This window comes from Thunnus albacares, chromosome 14, assembly GCF_914725855.1.
Source record: "Thunnus albacares chromosome 14, fThuAlb1.1, whole genome shotgun sequence".
Classification (NCBI taxonomy): Eukaryota; Metazoa; Chordata; class Actinopteri; order Scombriformes; family Scombridae; genus Thunnus; species Thunnus albacares.
In genome coordinates this window covers 6847497-6863243 of record NC_058119.1, presented here as the reverse complement: position 1 = coordinate 6863243, position 15747 = coordinate 6847497, and the positions used below count along the sequence as shown (strand labels likewise).

Here is a 15747-nt window from a genome sequence, read left to right as displayed (position 1 = left end):
AAGTTGCAATACATGGCCTAGTTATATCAAATATCATCCTGCCTCTAGCACAGAGGTCAATGGTTATAAGGCAGGCAGTGAATTATTTTTTTATTAAAGATCTTCAAGCATGTTAGGTTTGTATAGCATAAAAAAATGAGCAGAACCACGAACCATGGATAAATAAATAGTGTATCTGCAGCACATTTACATTTGCTTGGCTTGAATACTCATATTTGAAAATTGTCTGTGCAGAGAGAAAAATCATGACACTTTTTCCATGTAGAGTGTGTTACTGCTTTGCAAGGAAAAGTGGGGGGTATAAGAATCCCAAATTCTCTGCACCTTTAAAGGATAGATTAACATATTTTCATGACTGTCATAATACAATTACTCAAATACTTATATGTACAGTACATTATTATAATTAATTTATGAGCTTTCAAGCGATCAGCTTAAAGGAAACATCAGTTTCACTAAGGTGGGATGTCATTTCACTTCTTCATTTAAAGCATTTCATGTGAAACCAGTGGTCAAGACACAGTGCCTACCTCTGTAATCTCTTGCAGGTACTTTTGGAAGTGGTTTGCTTTTCAGTCTGCCATATAGAGAGAGATTGTCAACATAAATGATTTAACAGTGATTTGACAAAGGTTTTATGGTATGAACATTTACTATTAATACAAGATAAGATCTGAGATTTAGAGTATTGAAGTGGAATGGTTGACTAATAATTCTGTATTGGTGACATAATTTCTTTTGCATGTGTTACTTGTGCCGTAGAAGTGTGAAAGGACTTTATTTATATAGCTGAACGTAACAGACTGATATGCATATTTACGTGACAGGATGAGAATAAATAGATTCTGTTGAACATGTGTCATTACGGTATCTATCCTCATGTGTCTTAAGGGGATTCATTTCAGGAAAGGAAAGTGAGACAACAGCCATCTGTTTAAGTTATTTTTGGTTTGTTGTTCACTCTCTCATTCCAACGGTTGTGAAAGAGGAATCAACACTCTCCACTGATGTATATGTGTATATCTCTATATATTCCCCCCACATACAATTTTTAGATCACCAAACTTGCCTCCTACTTAGAAATACACCTATATTTCTAATACAGGGGCCTAATACTTCCAAAATGCTTTAGAGATTCTAAAAGTTTAGAGACTTACCTTCTTAGTTTATTCAGTAAGCTGCCGTCATTTTTCTTGATGTCTTGAACAATCTTCTGAATCTGCCTGGAAAACACATTGTTCGGCTTTGAGATTCAAGTCTTCGGAAAATGAAGTTTTGCAGCCTTATGTGCTGAACAAAAGTGTTAAACATGTAGATACTGTTATTATCTCAGCTAACTCACAAGCAAAGTCACACTCAGAACTATTTGTAGTTACTCAGATGGGTGAATTCTCCATAAACACACATTTCTGACAATGTTTATATTAAAGATTTGAGTTACAAAATGGCAAAAGCACTTTTTACACTCAAAATGATGATGCCAACTTTTTGCCCAAGTTTGAACCCTTTTGTTGTTGTATAGTTAACAGATGTAACACTAATCTGATCTACTGACACTGTAATGCAAACATGAAAGGAAACTGTGATTTCATTTTGCCGTCAGATGTGGCCACTTGTTCTTTTTCTAATTAAAAAGCATAAGTAAAAAGGTCAAATAAAACCCAAAGTGCTTACCGAATCTTTGCTGTGGCAGGAGCAGCAAGTTTACCTAACGTATCCATATTCATATTTAATGCAAGCATCTACATCTTTGAGTGTCACTCCTCTCATGCATTAAGTCTGTGCTAGTCACGTCTTTGTCTTGTCATAAAGGGGAGGGGATTCATTCTAGCCGCCTTGGTAAGAAAATTCACTTCTCTTTTCCACTCCTCTTCACCCTTTACACACACACACGCACACACACACACACACTTTCAACAAACCTCTTGCATCATTAACACACCATCATCTGCAAAGAGTTGTGCAACTCTCTCACCAGATTTATTGTTAGTAACACATCTTGATGGGTGTGAATATAAAGTAAGTACATGTTAATCCTTCACTGTTTTTAGGATGTGGGTGAGGTCATGTGTGATGTGTCATGGAAAGTGCTGTATTGTAATCCTGGGTACTTTCTATATGGAAAAGCAAATAAAAAAGAGTGTGCAGCCTGTCCTGTTAGAATGGCAGAAGGATGGTCCGTTGCAGTGTGTGTGGAAACCAGGAAGCTGTCTGCTGTGGTGAGAAAAAGCCACACTGTTCAAGAATTAAAGAGACAGTTTGGATCTTTAAGGAACCAACTGTGCATTATTCATGATGACAAAAAAAGAAAGCCTTTATTCATCATTCAGTCTGGAGCTGCTCGGCTGGAAATGAATGTGGAACCACTGGGGACACTTATGGGAAATTCAATCTCCTGTCAACTTCCTATGTGTTTTCCATTCATTCTCTATGAGCTGTACATCCTTGTTATGTTATAACTGACCTACTGTATGTAATGTATGAAATTAACATTTCAAAGCAAAGCTCAGTTCTGTAGCCTTGATGTATGTAGATATGATTACAAATCCTTTCAAAATTGTAGTATGATGTTTGTCTGCATTGAGTTTAATTGTCTAAGGGGACTGTAGTGCCACCACCCCATATAAAGTGTAGAAGATGGTATTTTTGCACCGGAATCTTTTAAAGGGATGTTAAAAAATGAAACAGAGGTAACAATGAACCCTGGGAAATTCACCAAAATAACTTAAAGGACGAGTGTGTAGGATTTAGTGGCATCTAGTGGTGAGGTTGCAGATTGCAACCAACTGAATACCGAGGAAAAGGACCCGCTCTCTGTGTAGATATAAAAGGCTCATTCTAAGGCAACAAAAACACAATGATTCTTATTTTCAGGTGATTATACACTAACTAAAACATAATTCTACACACTGCACCTTCAAGCTGAAACAAAGAGCAATCAATTAAAATCTGCAGCCTCACAGCAAACTGCCACCTACTCTCTTCCCTACTGACCACTGAATGGCATTTTATCTTCTCAGTCTCACTTAACTAGACTGTCCATAGGCTGTCTGTAACAGCCTATGGACTGATTTCTATATGAAGGACCCGGGCCGAATTTTCCGGGAAAATAAGAGTGATGTTTTTGCATGCTCCTAACAGCCCTGCCTCTCTCCTGCTAACGTCAACAAACGATCTGGCCTGGGTCCTTCACATAGAAATCAGTCCATAGGCTGTTACAGACAACTGAGAAAGTTGGGGAAGGTCTAATTTTTTTTTACATTACATTACTACCTTTTCATTCATTGGCAATAAAAAACACATGTATATTTCTTCACAATTCCACATATAGAACCTTTAATAATTCAAAATGATGCAGACATTGAACATTAAGTTTAAATTTGACTGACTGATTTCAGTTTATTATTGTCAGACCATGAGCTATTGTTAATGCGGCACACATGCACACACATACACACACACACACACACACACATACACATACGCATACACACACACATACACGTACACATACACATGGGAATACATGAACAGGAACACACACCACAAACAAGAACAAATGTGCAGGTGCAGTCAGGAAGGCAAACAACCCTCTCTACACATACACACGTCACACATCTGCATACGCACACACACACAAATCCAGCTGTATGTGAGAACAAACAAACAGACTGAATGCATGTACTCACAGACATGTACACACAGTAATTTTATTTCTGGCATCCACGTATTTTCAAGTAGTCGAGCTTTGTATATATTACAGCTCCAGTCGCCTCCTGTCACTTGGAATTCATTGTTTAGTAGTAATAATAATAATAATTAAAAAAAACTGGCTATCAATGAGTATGAAGAGGATTCGGTATATTTTTGTGAGTATAACTTCAGTGCTCCTGAAATGTTTTTACTTTTGTGACAGTAATGAAAAGGAGATAAAAGACGAGAAAAAATGGAAAGAGGGTTAGAGGGAGGCAGGGCGAGAAGGAAGGAGGGTTTAGCTGTGTGATGACAGCATTATTAAAGTATCACTTACGGTTGGTGGATGAGACTGAACTTGCTCAGGTCGCTTTCAGACAGATTCTGTGAAGGCATGAGAGAGCTCAAATGTAAATACAAGTTGGGATAAATGAAAAAAAAAGTAGAGAGTTCATTGATGATTGTAATTCCTCATGGCAGAGATAACACTGCAAGTATGCCGCCCTTACTAAATACATGCATTTGAGCTGTAATACTACAGATATACATCTACATATGTGCACCAGCTCTTAGCTAACAGGAGATGGCAGCATCTCACTAAGGGCTATTTCAAGAGCACACTTTGTTTTCATGCCACACTCAGGTTTTAGTCTAAACTGAACCAAAACAGAGGAGAGCTGTTACTGAAGGACATTATAGGAGCTTCAGGGTCACATATATATTACATTTATGCATATATTAGCACTTCAATCTCACAATTATCAGTATTGTTGATCAGATAAGCTGCAGCAGCTCCATGTAGAAGTTGGGGGTTGGCTGCCGTGCTCAGTGATAGTATAAACTCTTAGATGGGAGAACCAAATCAAATCACTTTATTTATGTGATGCATGTAGTTCATTTAATGCAACAATGTTACCACACAAAAAACACTGTTAGTTAACAATTCATGAACCAACATCATGAAGGACACAAAACAGAGGCTCTAAAAAGTAAAGCAGAGGTTTAAAAGCTGCTTTTTTATGTGCTGCTGCTTGATTTCCATTTTGCAAATTAAAACTGCTGACCTTCAGGTGAGGAGCCGACCCCCTAAAACCAAAAAACACACCACCATCATACCTCACAATTTCATACATCATCTAACACTGTAAAAAAGTTTATCCTACTGCCCGCTGCATCGTAATTTTTTGTTGCATTTTAATGTGTGTTGTGCAGTAAGGCAATTGTGATTTGTAAATGAAAGGAAAATGATTACCATAAAATATGCAACAAATCCCTCTAAATTATGTATTCCCCTCTTCATTCATAATTCATTGCTCCAGGTCGTTACTTGCTCTGTCTCTCTCCTGTTTTATATTTGTCGAAATGTAATGAAGATCCATGACGAGGAATCATGACAACGGTGTCTGTGACAACGATCCATGCTGGCGAAAGTTTGGAATCGCGCATTCAAGTCTGTAAGATGTCAGATGAACAAATAGAGAGAAGCTTGTGATAAGAGGCTCATGTACGAGATATGAGCCTGATATGGATAGTTAATTTGAATATGAATAATGTATGTATGGCCCTTTATCTGCAGAGTCTCCTGTGAAACAAGTGCAGTGATGTACTAGTAAGATTCCTACAGTAGTTATTCAAAGCTGTTTATAATATGTATTATACATTCCACTGGGTGGGGCTTGATAAAGCAACTTACACTACCTTAGTGTGTGAATATGGGAACCTTTGTGCAACAAAAGGATGAATTACCTCTAGGAATAAGCCCATAGCACAGTGAAAGCCCTTTAAGCAGAGCTTGTGATTTAATCATTTGTAAATCAAAGAGTGAGATCACTTAATATGAAAGGCTTTACCTCCTTCAAAGAAATGAACCTTGGCCTCGCAGATACACACTTGATCATCCCACTGGCTTACAGGAGAGAAAAAAGTATCTGTATAAAATCCGACTTAGCCTTTTGACACCGAATAAAATATCAAATAGTCTGCCCCAGTGGATACTCAGGCACTGCTCCCACATTGAATTATTTATAGGAGTGTCTGTGCTTGTTCAAATGAGACACAACAGCTCTACAAGCTGCAGCCTCTCCTTTGTATCGCAGACCAGATGCCCTCACTCATAGTGTTACATCGTAATTTTTCACACGATTTTAAAATGTACGTACAGTTGAATTAACATGTGAACAGACATCTATTGCTTTCATGGTCTGATGTTTTTTGAATTCTTTCCTTGTGGCATGATTTGTGTCAATGTGTGTCAAATGCTGCTTGTCAAGCTTTGAGCAGTAGATTATTCAAATGAATGATTCACTATTATAGATGTTATCACCCTACAGGCCATAAAACAGAAACAGGAAGTGAATCAATGAGGAATGCATGACCGATAGACTTGGTGTTTGTTCCTATTTTGTTAAAAGGAATAGTTTCACATTCTGTGAAACATGTGCATTCACTTTCTTGCTGAGTGTTAGATGAGATGATTGACACCACTCTCTGTATGTTAAATATGAAGCAGGAGACAGGAGACAGATAGCTTAGCTTAGCCCAAAGGATGGAAGCAGGGGGAAACAGCTAGCCTAGAAAGTCACAGCTCCTGGCCAAGAAATACCCTCCATAAAACCACAAATTGTTTTTACTCTTCAAATTTTTTACAGATTAACAAAGAAATAAAATATGTTTATTTGTGCGCTTTTAGAGATGCTAGTTGGAAGAATTTGTTAGCTTTGGATAGAGTCAGGCTAGCAGTTTTTATGTTCAGCAAAGCTAACCACATCCTCACTCAAACTTCATATTGAACAGTCAGATATGACATTCAGTCAACATTCAGTCTTCTCATCTAACTTTTGGCAGGAAAGCGAATAAATGCATTTTCCAAAAATGTCAGAGTTTTCATTGAAAGCCACCATGTGTAGGTTTTGAAATTTCTGACTTTGGTGCCATGGTATTAAAAAGACACAGACTCGGACATCAGTGATTTTTCCACAAACAAAACCATACAGTATCAGGATAAACAAAGGTGAATGTTGTAAATAATTGTTGTAAACAATGTAATATCTCTCTGACCTTGCTTCTCTTTTTCATATTTAATTTTAATTGAATATTAATTTAATTTATTGCAGATTTGTTTCTTTTTTTACCTGACTGAGTGAACCGCACAAGAATTCCATTGTGCATGTACCCTGTGCCTGTGCAAAGGATAATAAATAAACAATAAAGTCTCTTGAATCTTGAATAAACTGATGATATAATCTTGTAAAAATTCAACATGCTGTATAGTAAAGCTTTAAATCATGATGCCTAAAAAATAGTAGATAATATACTCTGTATGCTAAACATTAGCATATTTGTAACAGACAGATCTACGGGGGCTTAGCTGTCAGACATCTCTACAGATGTTGGGTAATGCTAACACTTAAAGTTCTGGGTATACAGGTGCCAAAGTTATAGCTCATAACTTAGCTAGTACACACATTTTGTAGCTCTTTAGCAAGAGTTACATCAGTGTGAGATCTCAGTTTCACTCATAAACAGGCACATGGTGGGCCACTTTTCTTTCAGTTCACACGCGGTTTGAAGTTGAAATGCCATGCAGCAAGCAGAGCGTGTAACACATACAACATTTGTTGGTGGTTTTTAAAAAAAAAGGTTTCATTTCACAAAAGAGAGAACAGCTTCACAGCTACATCCCCACAAAATTACCTGTGGTTCTTTCACAGCAGCTGCACGAGGTCTCATTACAGTCATTTGGTGAGAGACCTCCCACATGTTCACAAATCTACACTACATTTTCCAAAGTCACCGGTGTAAAAAGCTAATTCTGGTTTAAGGTGTTTTTCCCCTTTAAGGCTCTGACAGTTTGCTCTTTTTCCTTTATTATCTATTACGAGGAGGCAAACTTGATTTAGTAAGGCTGGAATTGGACTGAATTACAGTAATGCCTGATCTCTGTTGGAAATTATATTTGCTCACATACACATTTTACAAGCCTTCCTTGTAAAGCCTATATCATTTTTATATCATTTCGGCATGTCACCATAGATGTTTGATACCAACAACAAAGTAATCATGTGATATAGCATATTGCCACAGATGTGTGCATGAACTGTCCTTTACTTTGAGTGGCCTTTGTTTGTAGTGCTGATGTCATACACAGAAGTTGAAAGTGACTTCCTTACATAGCAGCCACACACAGGCAGCGTCACAGAGATGGAGGCTGACAGTTCTTTTGATCTACTACATATCTCTTTTAACCTGTCTACCTGTGTGAGCGAATATGGCATCAAAAAGATGGTGATTACCTTTATCTGTGGTGCGCTGACTGACTGTCATTCCCATCTGTATTGTAATATACAGCCACCCACCACTCAGACAGGTTTAGATTGTTTTTCTTCAGACCTCATTCTAAACCACTGAATGATGAACAGACATTGTAGGTGTAATCTGAACAGAGATGCATTTTAGATCTGTGTTTCTTCTTCTTCGTGCTCATTTACTTGAGGATTTCGTGACCTTTGCTCCATCTATTGTATAAAAAAAATCACATGAATATGCAAAGCAAGCCAAAGGCAGTGCTCATGACATTCAGGCCCTCTCTGCCCTTAGACACATGCTGAGCTCCTGATGAGTCAAACATGAACTTATTATAAACGATCCTTGTTCCTTCTCTGCTGCGGTTTTAGCAGACGGACGGCATGCTGCTGCCCTACATAGGTTTAAAACAGTGTTTGTGATCATGCGTGGATGATAAGTTCACAGGAATGTGTCTTAATGGCACTGGTGCAGAGACATAAAAATCCCCCTCTATACATGTTTTAAGACATATAGGAATACTCCCACGAAAAAGCTCAACTACCTCGCTAAAAATTCTTAAAATGACATCTATTCCTTCTCTCTCATTAAAAAATCCAGAATATATGAATATGCAAATATATTTCATTCAAAATTGAACCTCCTTCGTTAAAAAGTCAACACTTGTGCGCATACTGGACCACGATTGGCTTCCAAACTAGATGTGATCACATCTAGTCAATCAATCATAAGAACAAAATCATATTCTTATGTTCACACCTTAAACTCAGATTTTGGGTGAGCACAGAGGAACTTTCCCCCTTGAGAGCAGATGAATGTGAAAACAGCCTTCTAGTGTCAAACTCTGCACATATATCACTATGCACAGTGAAGCTCAAACATCCAACTGAAGTAACAAGAAGAAAAACATATTTTTGAGTGTAGGGGGAGCTTTAAGTTCTTGAAGTAAAAAAAAACATGAACATGAACACAAAAAACATGTAAATATACAGGTAAGTAAGTCTGTTTTATTTCATGCTGCTTTGTAACACAATAGTGATTCAATCTACACTAAAGCAAAAAAGATTTTGCAGTTGTTGTTTTACAAATCCTCTTGCAACAGGAAATGACATTTCACTGCCAGAGGCAACAGCAGGTTTGTCAGAGATAGAAGAGGAACTGGATGGTTAGAGTGAGAAATAACACTCAAGGTAAAGAGTGCCACCTACAGAAATTTGGTTTTGGTTTGGTTGGTGCAACATGGCGGGCTCCGTGGAAGAGGACCCACTCCCTTTGTAGATATGAAGGGTTCATTCTAAGGTAACAAATACACAACGATTCTTACTTTCAGGTGATTATACACTAATGAAAACACACTTATGAATATTATATTCCATTTCTGCCAAGTCTGTTCTGCCAGATGCCACTAAATTCTACACCCTGCTCCTTTAACCACTTCTTTAGAGCCAAAGATGTCAACACTGAAATCCACAAGGATGCAGATTGCAGATTAAATATTAACACTATTCTGTCAAACATACAAGGTAAAGCACATGGTGAGGACAAGGCACAAGGACACACAAGGACAAAGAGACAAATCACTCTTTATAAACATAGAGGGCTCTGTCTTTACAGTATTCCATCAGCGAACATATCACATTACTGTCACTTATTTTATCACTATAATACTTTATTCAATACCAAGGCGTCTCCACTAACTCCTAAACAAGACTGAAAGTCTACAGCCATGCTAGCAGCTCTGTGAGGTTGTATTTGGGGCATCTGGGGTGCTTTGAGCTAAATGCTGACATCAGCATGCTACCATGCTCACAGTGGCAATGCTAACATGCTAATGATAGCAGGTAATATTTACCAGGTTCACCATCTTAGTTTAGCCCGTAATTATTTGCTAATTAGCACTAAACACAAACTACATCTCAAGCTGATGGGAATGTTAGAGATATTTCAGTCCAGACCAATGTGGTGGATCGATTAACAGACTGATATCCCACTAACATGGCTAAAAATACAGCAACACTTTTTGTCTTTTTAAAAATAAACTTATCATCATATAGTCCCCACAGTCAGGTGTTTATATTTAAGCAGCCTATATCAATGATCATTTTTCTATTTTCAGCAACTGGCAAAAACAAGTAATACCCTTTGAGTTGGTTCAGTCCAACCCATCGTGAGAGCGAGACAGACAGAGCACCAAAGTGTCTGAATTAACAAACAGTCAAATGTTCAGCAGTGGGCAGTAACTTGTTTAGACTTCTGCAGAATACTCTGCTTTAGTTTCAGTTTTAGTCAGACTTTGGATGGAATTATTATAAATATGATGACTGTGCTTTGTTCTGTGCTTTCATTATTATGATTATTCTCACATTTTCTCATACAGGCTAAATAAGAGCTCAAGTTATAAAGGGAAGTAACGTCTAGTCCTCAACTACAATAGCACTTTAAAGTCTTGGGGAGCAAAAATCACCTTCTGAGTTGTGCATTAAAATAGTCTTTGATTTGAGATAATGTAGGTTAAAATAATCTGCTTTTGAAGTTATGATTATTCATTCCTGTATAACATTACAACTACATCAGCTAGTGGTGTTAATAGCTACCACTAGAACCTGTGTGTGAGGCCATTTCATTCATCCAAACTGTTTGTACTTTGTTGCAATTATTAGAATTTGAAGATGGCCTTGTGAGTGAGAATAGCAACCCTCAGGTTTAAAATTGTTTAACAAGGTTTAATTATACAAATCATATTGCGATGTGTGACTATTTCATTTATATTAACTGTTTGTCCTTGTTTAACCTTGAAGATGGCCTAGTAGCCTGCAACCTTTTAGGCTATATAATGTTTTTATGAATACAATTTCAAATATGAAATAGCCATTCTGCTAATAATCATTTCTTGTCCTGATCCATCCAATTATATACTGTTCTCAATGCATTCCTGGTTTTCATAGCACCTTCAATCTAACTAATCTAGACCAGTGCACGTGGCTGTTTCTTGACTTAATCCAAGAGGTTAGGTGTTGTAGAAATGCAGGAAATTTGTTTTAAATTACAATTTTTTTATGCGGGAGAGGACCCCCAGACCCTCAAACCAATTATGTATCTTTCCAAGTTTGCCATTTTAATACATAACCAGGTGCCTATGTGGCAATGAAAAGTTCACCTGACTGGATTTGAACAGAGGTATGATTGGGAATGTTTGTCAGACTCTGCAGCCTTGAAGCCAGTTGAACTGAAGGCGTGTGTAGCCAGCTGTGCAGCCATGGTTAAATATTCTTGCTCAATATGAGCATGGGTTTACCTGAGCCGGATCTGTAGCTATGGGATCTATCAGTCAATACACATATTGTATGCACATGTATTTTTCAGATATGCACTGGTAACTCTCACACCAAAACCTCCAGCTTTGAAATATTAATCATTTTGACTGATAAAAATCCACACTGAGAATTTTTTGGTGGAGATACACATGGGAGATATAGGAGTATTTTAATGATGCAATATCCAGCTCAGGGTCAACGACTAATAAATATATTGCTGCTCTCATTTGCTAGTGTGACAAGGGGTGTTTGTAGGTAGCCACTAAAAAGAGGCATATAAATGAATGCTCGCATGCCGACACGCAGGTGTTACTGAGGTATTAGGATCCTCAAAATGAATATTAGGAAGTTATAAACCCATGCCTCAGTTATCTCAGCGCATAAATTCCTCTTAAAACAGACCGGGACAGATCTAATGATACTTACTTAAATAAGCAGGGATCATAGCTTTATTAGCTCCGAGACTCATTTCTCACAGTCTCTCACCCACACACAGACAGTCGGTTTTCACCTGCACTCAGTCTGTGTGCTTCACAGAAACATCAGAAAGGCCCTCAGAGATTGTACACAGAATGTGGATGAGCGAGACAAAGCAATGAGATACTACGGTGACATCAAAGCAGAAGTTGCAATTGATTCACACACTTCCATGTTAGGGGAGTCACTGATTACACACTGTGAGTGCGGGAAGTAAAACAAGTGGGTGAGTTTACAGTAGAGACAAGTTTCATATCCTGTAAACTTTCCTCTGTTTTATTAACTTTGGATTTTTGCAGTGTTTTGCAGCTTTAGCAGTATTTTTGCAACACAACATCTATTTTAAAGTTCAGTTTCGGTTGAAAGGCTTTCGATACAGTGTATTCAAATCAGCTGACTTTAAAATAGTAGAGAGAACTGTACAAAATGCTTGGTATTGAAACTGAGTTTGACAGTTGTTTATTATAATTTTTTTTTTTAGCAAAACTGGCATAAATAGCTCCAGGGAATGTAATTATTCTGCTGTTTTTAATACCATAATCATAATAATAATTGCTTGGGAGGATTTGTCTATTTTGATGTAATTAGAACAACAACCACAACCCAGATATGATCCTGAACGGATTAGCAGATTATATAACCACAACAGGGGCAGAAAGAGTATTTTTCTGGAAAATTTAGGCAAAAAAAAGGATATGTGAGGGGATCTACTCACCAGAAATTTCTGTCCATTCATTTTCAGTCTGTTGATGGTGACAGCACACTCTTGCATTTTGTTCTAAGGGTAGTAAACATATTGATTTAGTTTTCTGAACTGACATTTAAGCACACAGATTATCTGAATTTGGCTGTCTTCTTTATCTAACACTTGCTTGTGTTGCACATGTACAGTATGTATGAAGAGACAAACAAGAGATGACATATTATCTACACACCCTTATTAGCTAGGATTAACTTGTAAATGGTGAGAAAGTAGGTCAACACACCTCTTTAGCATCCACTGGCATTCTCACTGTGTTTTATAATGTCTCCCATTTTTCTTGTACTCACCTTGCACATAAAGAAGGCTACTTGAGCCTGGTCCCATCCTTCGCACTCCTCTTTGGACGGCAGGTTCATTTCTGTCTCAACAGGGAACCTCTGAGCAAGTGTGCTTTTGGAAGTACAGTAATAGACTGACCCGTCACGCACCACGGCTCCAACACACCAGTCAGCTTCAACAGGGAGAAGTACACACAGGGAGGTCACCTCATTAAAACCAACACATATTCTCTGTCTCCCTCTCCTTCATCTATAAGTAATGCAGCAATTCATGGTATTTTCACATATCTAGACTTGTCCCCCAAATTGCACTGAGGGATCTGCAAAAGGGAAGCAGGGACTTCCTCAAAGTCATTCTACATAAAAAAAAACCTTAAGAAACAAAAGTGTCATAATATACTGTGACTGGATTCGACCTCCCAGCTCAGGCACGTGTCATTTTCAGTCAGGCTGAGTGTGTAATATACTTTACATTTATATTTATTTCAGTGTATAATGTTATTTAAGGTGCAAGACTATTAAGACTCCAATCTTACAGTGGGTGGAAAGATTGCTGAAGTGGTAAATATAGCGCTGCATTATCTCTAATGAAAGTGATGTGTAGAGAGCGTGCTCATTCAACTTTCTGAAATTTTCATTAAGACAGGAAATGGAGTGTTTTTTGTTGATTAATGTCTCTGATATGACTGTGATCAGGCATGTCAAGATCGAGCCAACACACCCGTGAGATCTAAAAATATGATAACTCACTTTAAATGAAGATGATTTTGTTCCTATTTTATCAGACTGAGCGGTGTAGAGACAACAGATACACTGCCTCCAAAGTTGAGAATTTTAATGTTATTTTTGGATGTGCCAGTCAAAATATGAGTAAGTGTGTCTGCATATCTCAAACTTAAAAGAAAGACAGGGTGTACGGTACGCACATTCAAAAAACGTCTACAGGTACTGGATCAAAAATCAAAAGACAAATGATCCACACACTGCACTAATAGCTCCAAGGCATTGTCAAATCACCATCACAAAGCAGAACAAGCCACATATAGACAAAAACACATTCATCACTCAGATGATTGTGATCTGCATGATTGAGAGTCAGTCTGCTTTCAAGCTGGACTAATCATTGGTCCAGCTTGTTTTGCTTTGTCATGTTGATTTGACAATCCCTTGGAGCTATCAGTAAAGTATGTGGATCTTTTGTCTGATTCTTGCCTCAAACTTAAAAGAAGACAGACAAGAACCAACCTTGTGATTTAAAATAGATATTAAACAAATAGTTTTGGGAAATACAGGTATTTGTTTTCTTGCCGACGGTTAGATGAGTGTCCTGTCTGTATGGTAAATAAGAAACTTAGCTTAGAATAAAGACTGGAAAAAGGAGGACACAGTTAGCACAACTCTGTCTAAAGGTAACAACATGTGTTGTTTTTACACTATGGATTCAACAAACAAGTCATGACGTGTTAATTACTGTACTTTATAGGTGCTGAAAGTTGGATTTTGTTACCTGTGGAGAGAGCCATAACTGTTTCTTTCTGAAGAGTGGGAGGGTGCATGTGTGACCTCAAATTAGTTAACGTTAGAGGTACTTCCTGGTTCCAGCTACATACTTAATGCATGAACATGAGAGTCATGTCAATCTTTGTATTCAACTCTAAGCCTTTTAGGGAGTAAGAATATTCCCCAAAATGTCGAACTATTCCATTATTCAGAGCTGACGATGATAATTAGGAGACAGCGTTTGTGTAAACATTTGAGCAATACTATGGAATAGCCTTTTTTTTAAAATGGAAGAGTACTTTTTCTACATTTTCCAATTATTTTCAGTGATAGTGTGCACGTGTTTGGTCCTCTCATTACCTAACAGCAAATTGAAAACTGCTTAGATATTGAATACACTTTTTAAATGCTGCCACACTCTTCCTTAATACATGCAAATCAATGAAGAAGTACACTCACTAAAACAAAAGGAAACCATTACTTTTTTATATCACTTTGTTTTGTTAGTGGGCCATTTCTTCAGCACAGCCTTCAACTTTGTTAGGAAGCTTCCTCAACCTGAAATATTGATGATACAAAACAGCAACTCTTCAACGAGAAAACTGGATAATAAGACTTACCTTCAGGCTGTGTGTATTTTTTTTTGTCTATTTTGATGCTCTGTTGGCTATCGATTTCAAGATGTTTAATGCAGAAGGCCGACTGGACCTGGTACTGTCTTCTGACACCACAGGAGTACTGTCAAAACAAAAATGTCTGCTCCAAGCATTGAGGTTTTGATTTTTATTCTCAGTATTTTCAGTGTGTCATCATAAACATTCTATCTATCTATCTATCTATCTATCTATCTATCTATCTATCTATCTATCTATCTATCTATCTATCAGTGCACATAGCAGAGCATTTAGCAAGTACAAACTATACCGTTAGCAAACAATTGCCTATTGCATGTTCAGCAGGAGCAACATTAGCATTCACTTGGAGTTGAATCTAAGTCAATATTCACTCTCCATTTAACACTGTTTTTGTCTCCACCAACTTCTGGGCAAATAATCTTAATTTTTAGGGAATCTTTAGCTGCTATGTTCACCATACACCAGCTAGCTAGCCACTAGCTGCTAACTGGTACTAGGTAGTGTAAAGTGGGATTTCGGAGCCTTTTCACCGAAAACAGCTGTATGCTGCTGCTGAAATGTCACTGAGAGAGTGAAACAAAACAAGTAAAAAAGTAGAGAAAAATATTGAAAAAGACTGAAACACTGTGGAGCTGAGTTGGTTTGTCAGTATGAGCAACATCCTTAACATGCAAGTGGTCATGTGATTGACTGGTAATATGAAAAATGTTGCTGCTTTAATGTTGGTAAAATCATCTTATTCACACTGTCAAACAGTATCACATATTATTCTGTATCTGCTTGTT

The 15747-nt window shown here is 37.6% G+C and overlaps 1 protein-coding gene across 3 annotated transcripts in view; it reads right to left on the bottom strand.

The window, feature by feature from the left end:
* blnk (B cell linker) overlaps window positions 1–15747 on the bottom strand; it is a 24321-nt gene extending 8574 nt beyond the window's left edge. Inside the window, exons 1-6 of one of the 3 annotated variants that reach the window (XM_044372911.1) lie at window positions 14948–15747; window positions 12837–13000; window positions 12502–12564; window positions 4031–4077; window positions 1158–1223; window positions 531–577 (exon numbers count right to left, since the gene is read on the bottom strand). In XM_044372911.1, coding sequence (XP_044228846.1) covers window positions 531–577; window positions 1158–1223; window positions 4031–4077; window positions 12502–12564; window positions 12837–12905 — 292 coding nt within the window. In that variant the 5' untranslated portion in view covers window positions 12906–13000; window positions 14948–15747. Of the gene's footprint in view, window positions 1–530; window positions 578–1157; window positions 1224–1674; window positions 1875–4030; window positions 4078–12501; window positions 12565–12836; window positions 13001–14334; window positions 14366–14947 lie in introns of those variants that run through there. The other 2 variants (XM_044372910.1, XM_044372912.1) reach the window with 2 other exon arrangements.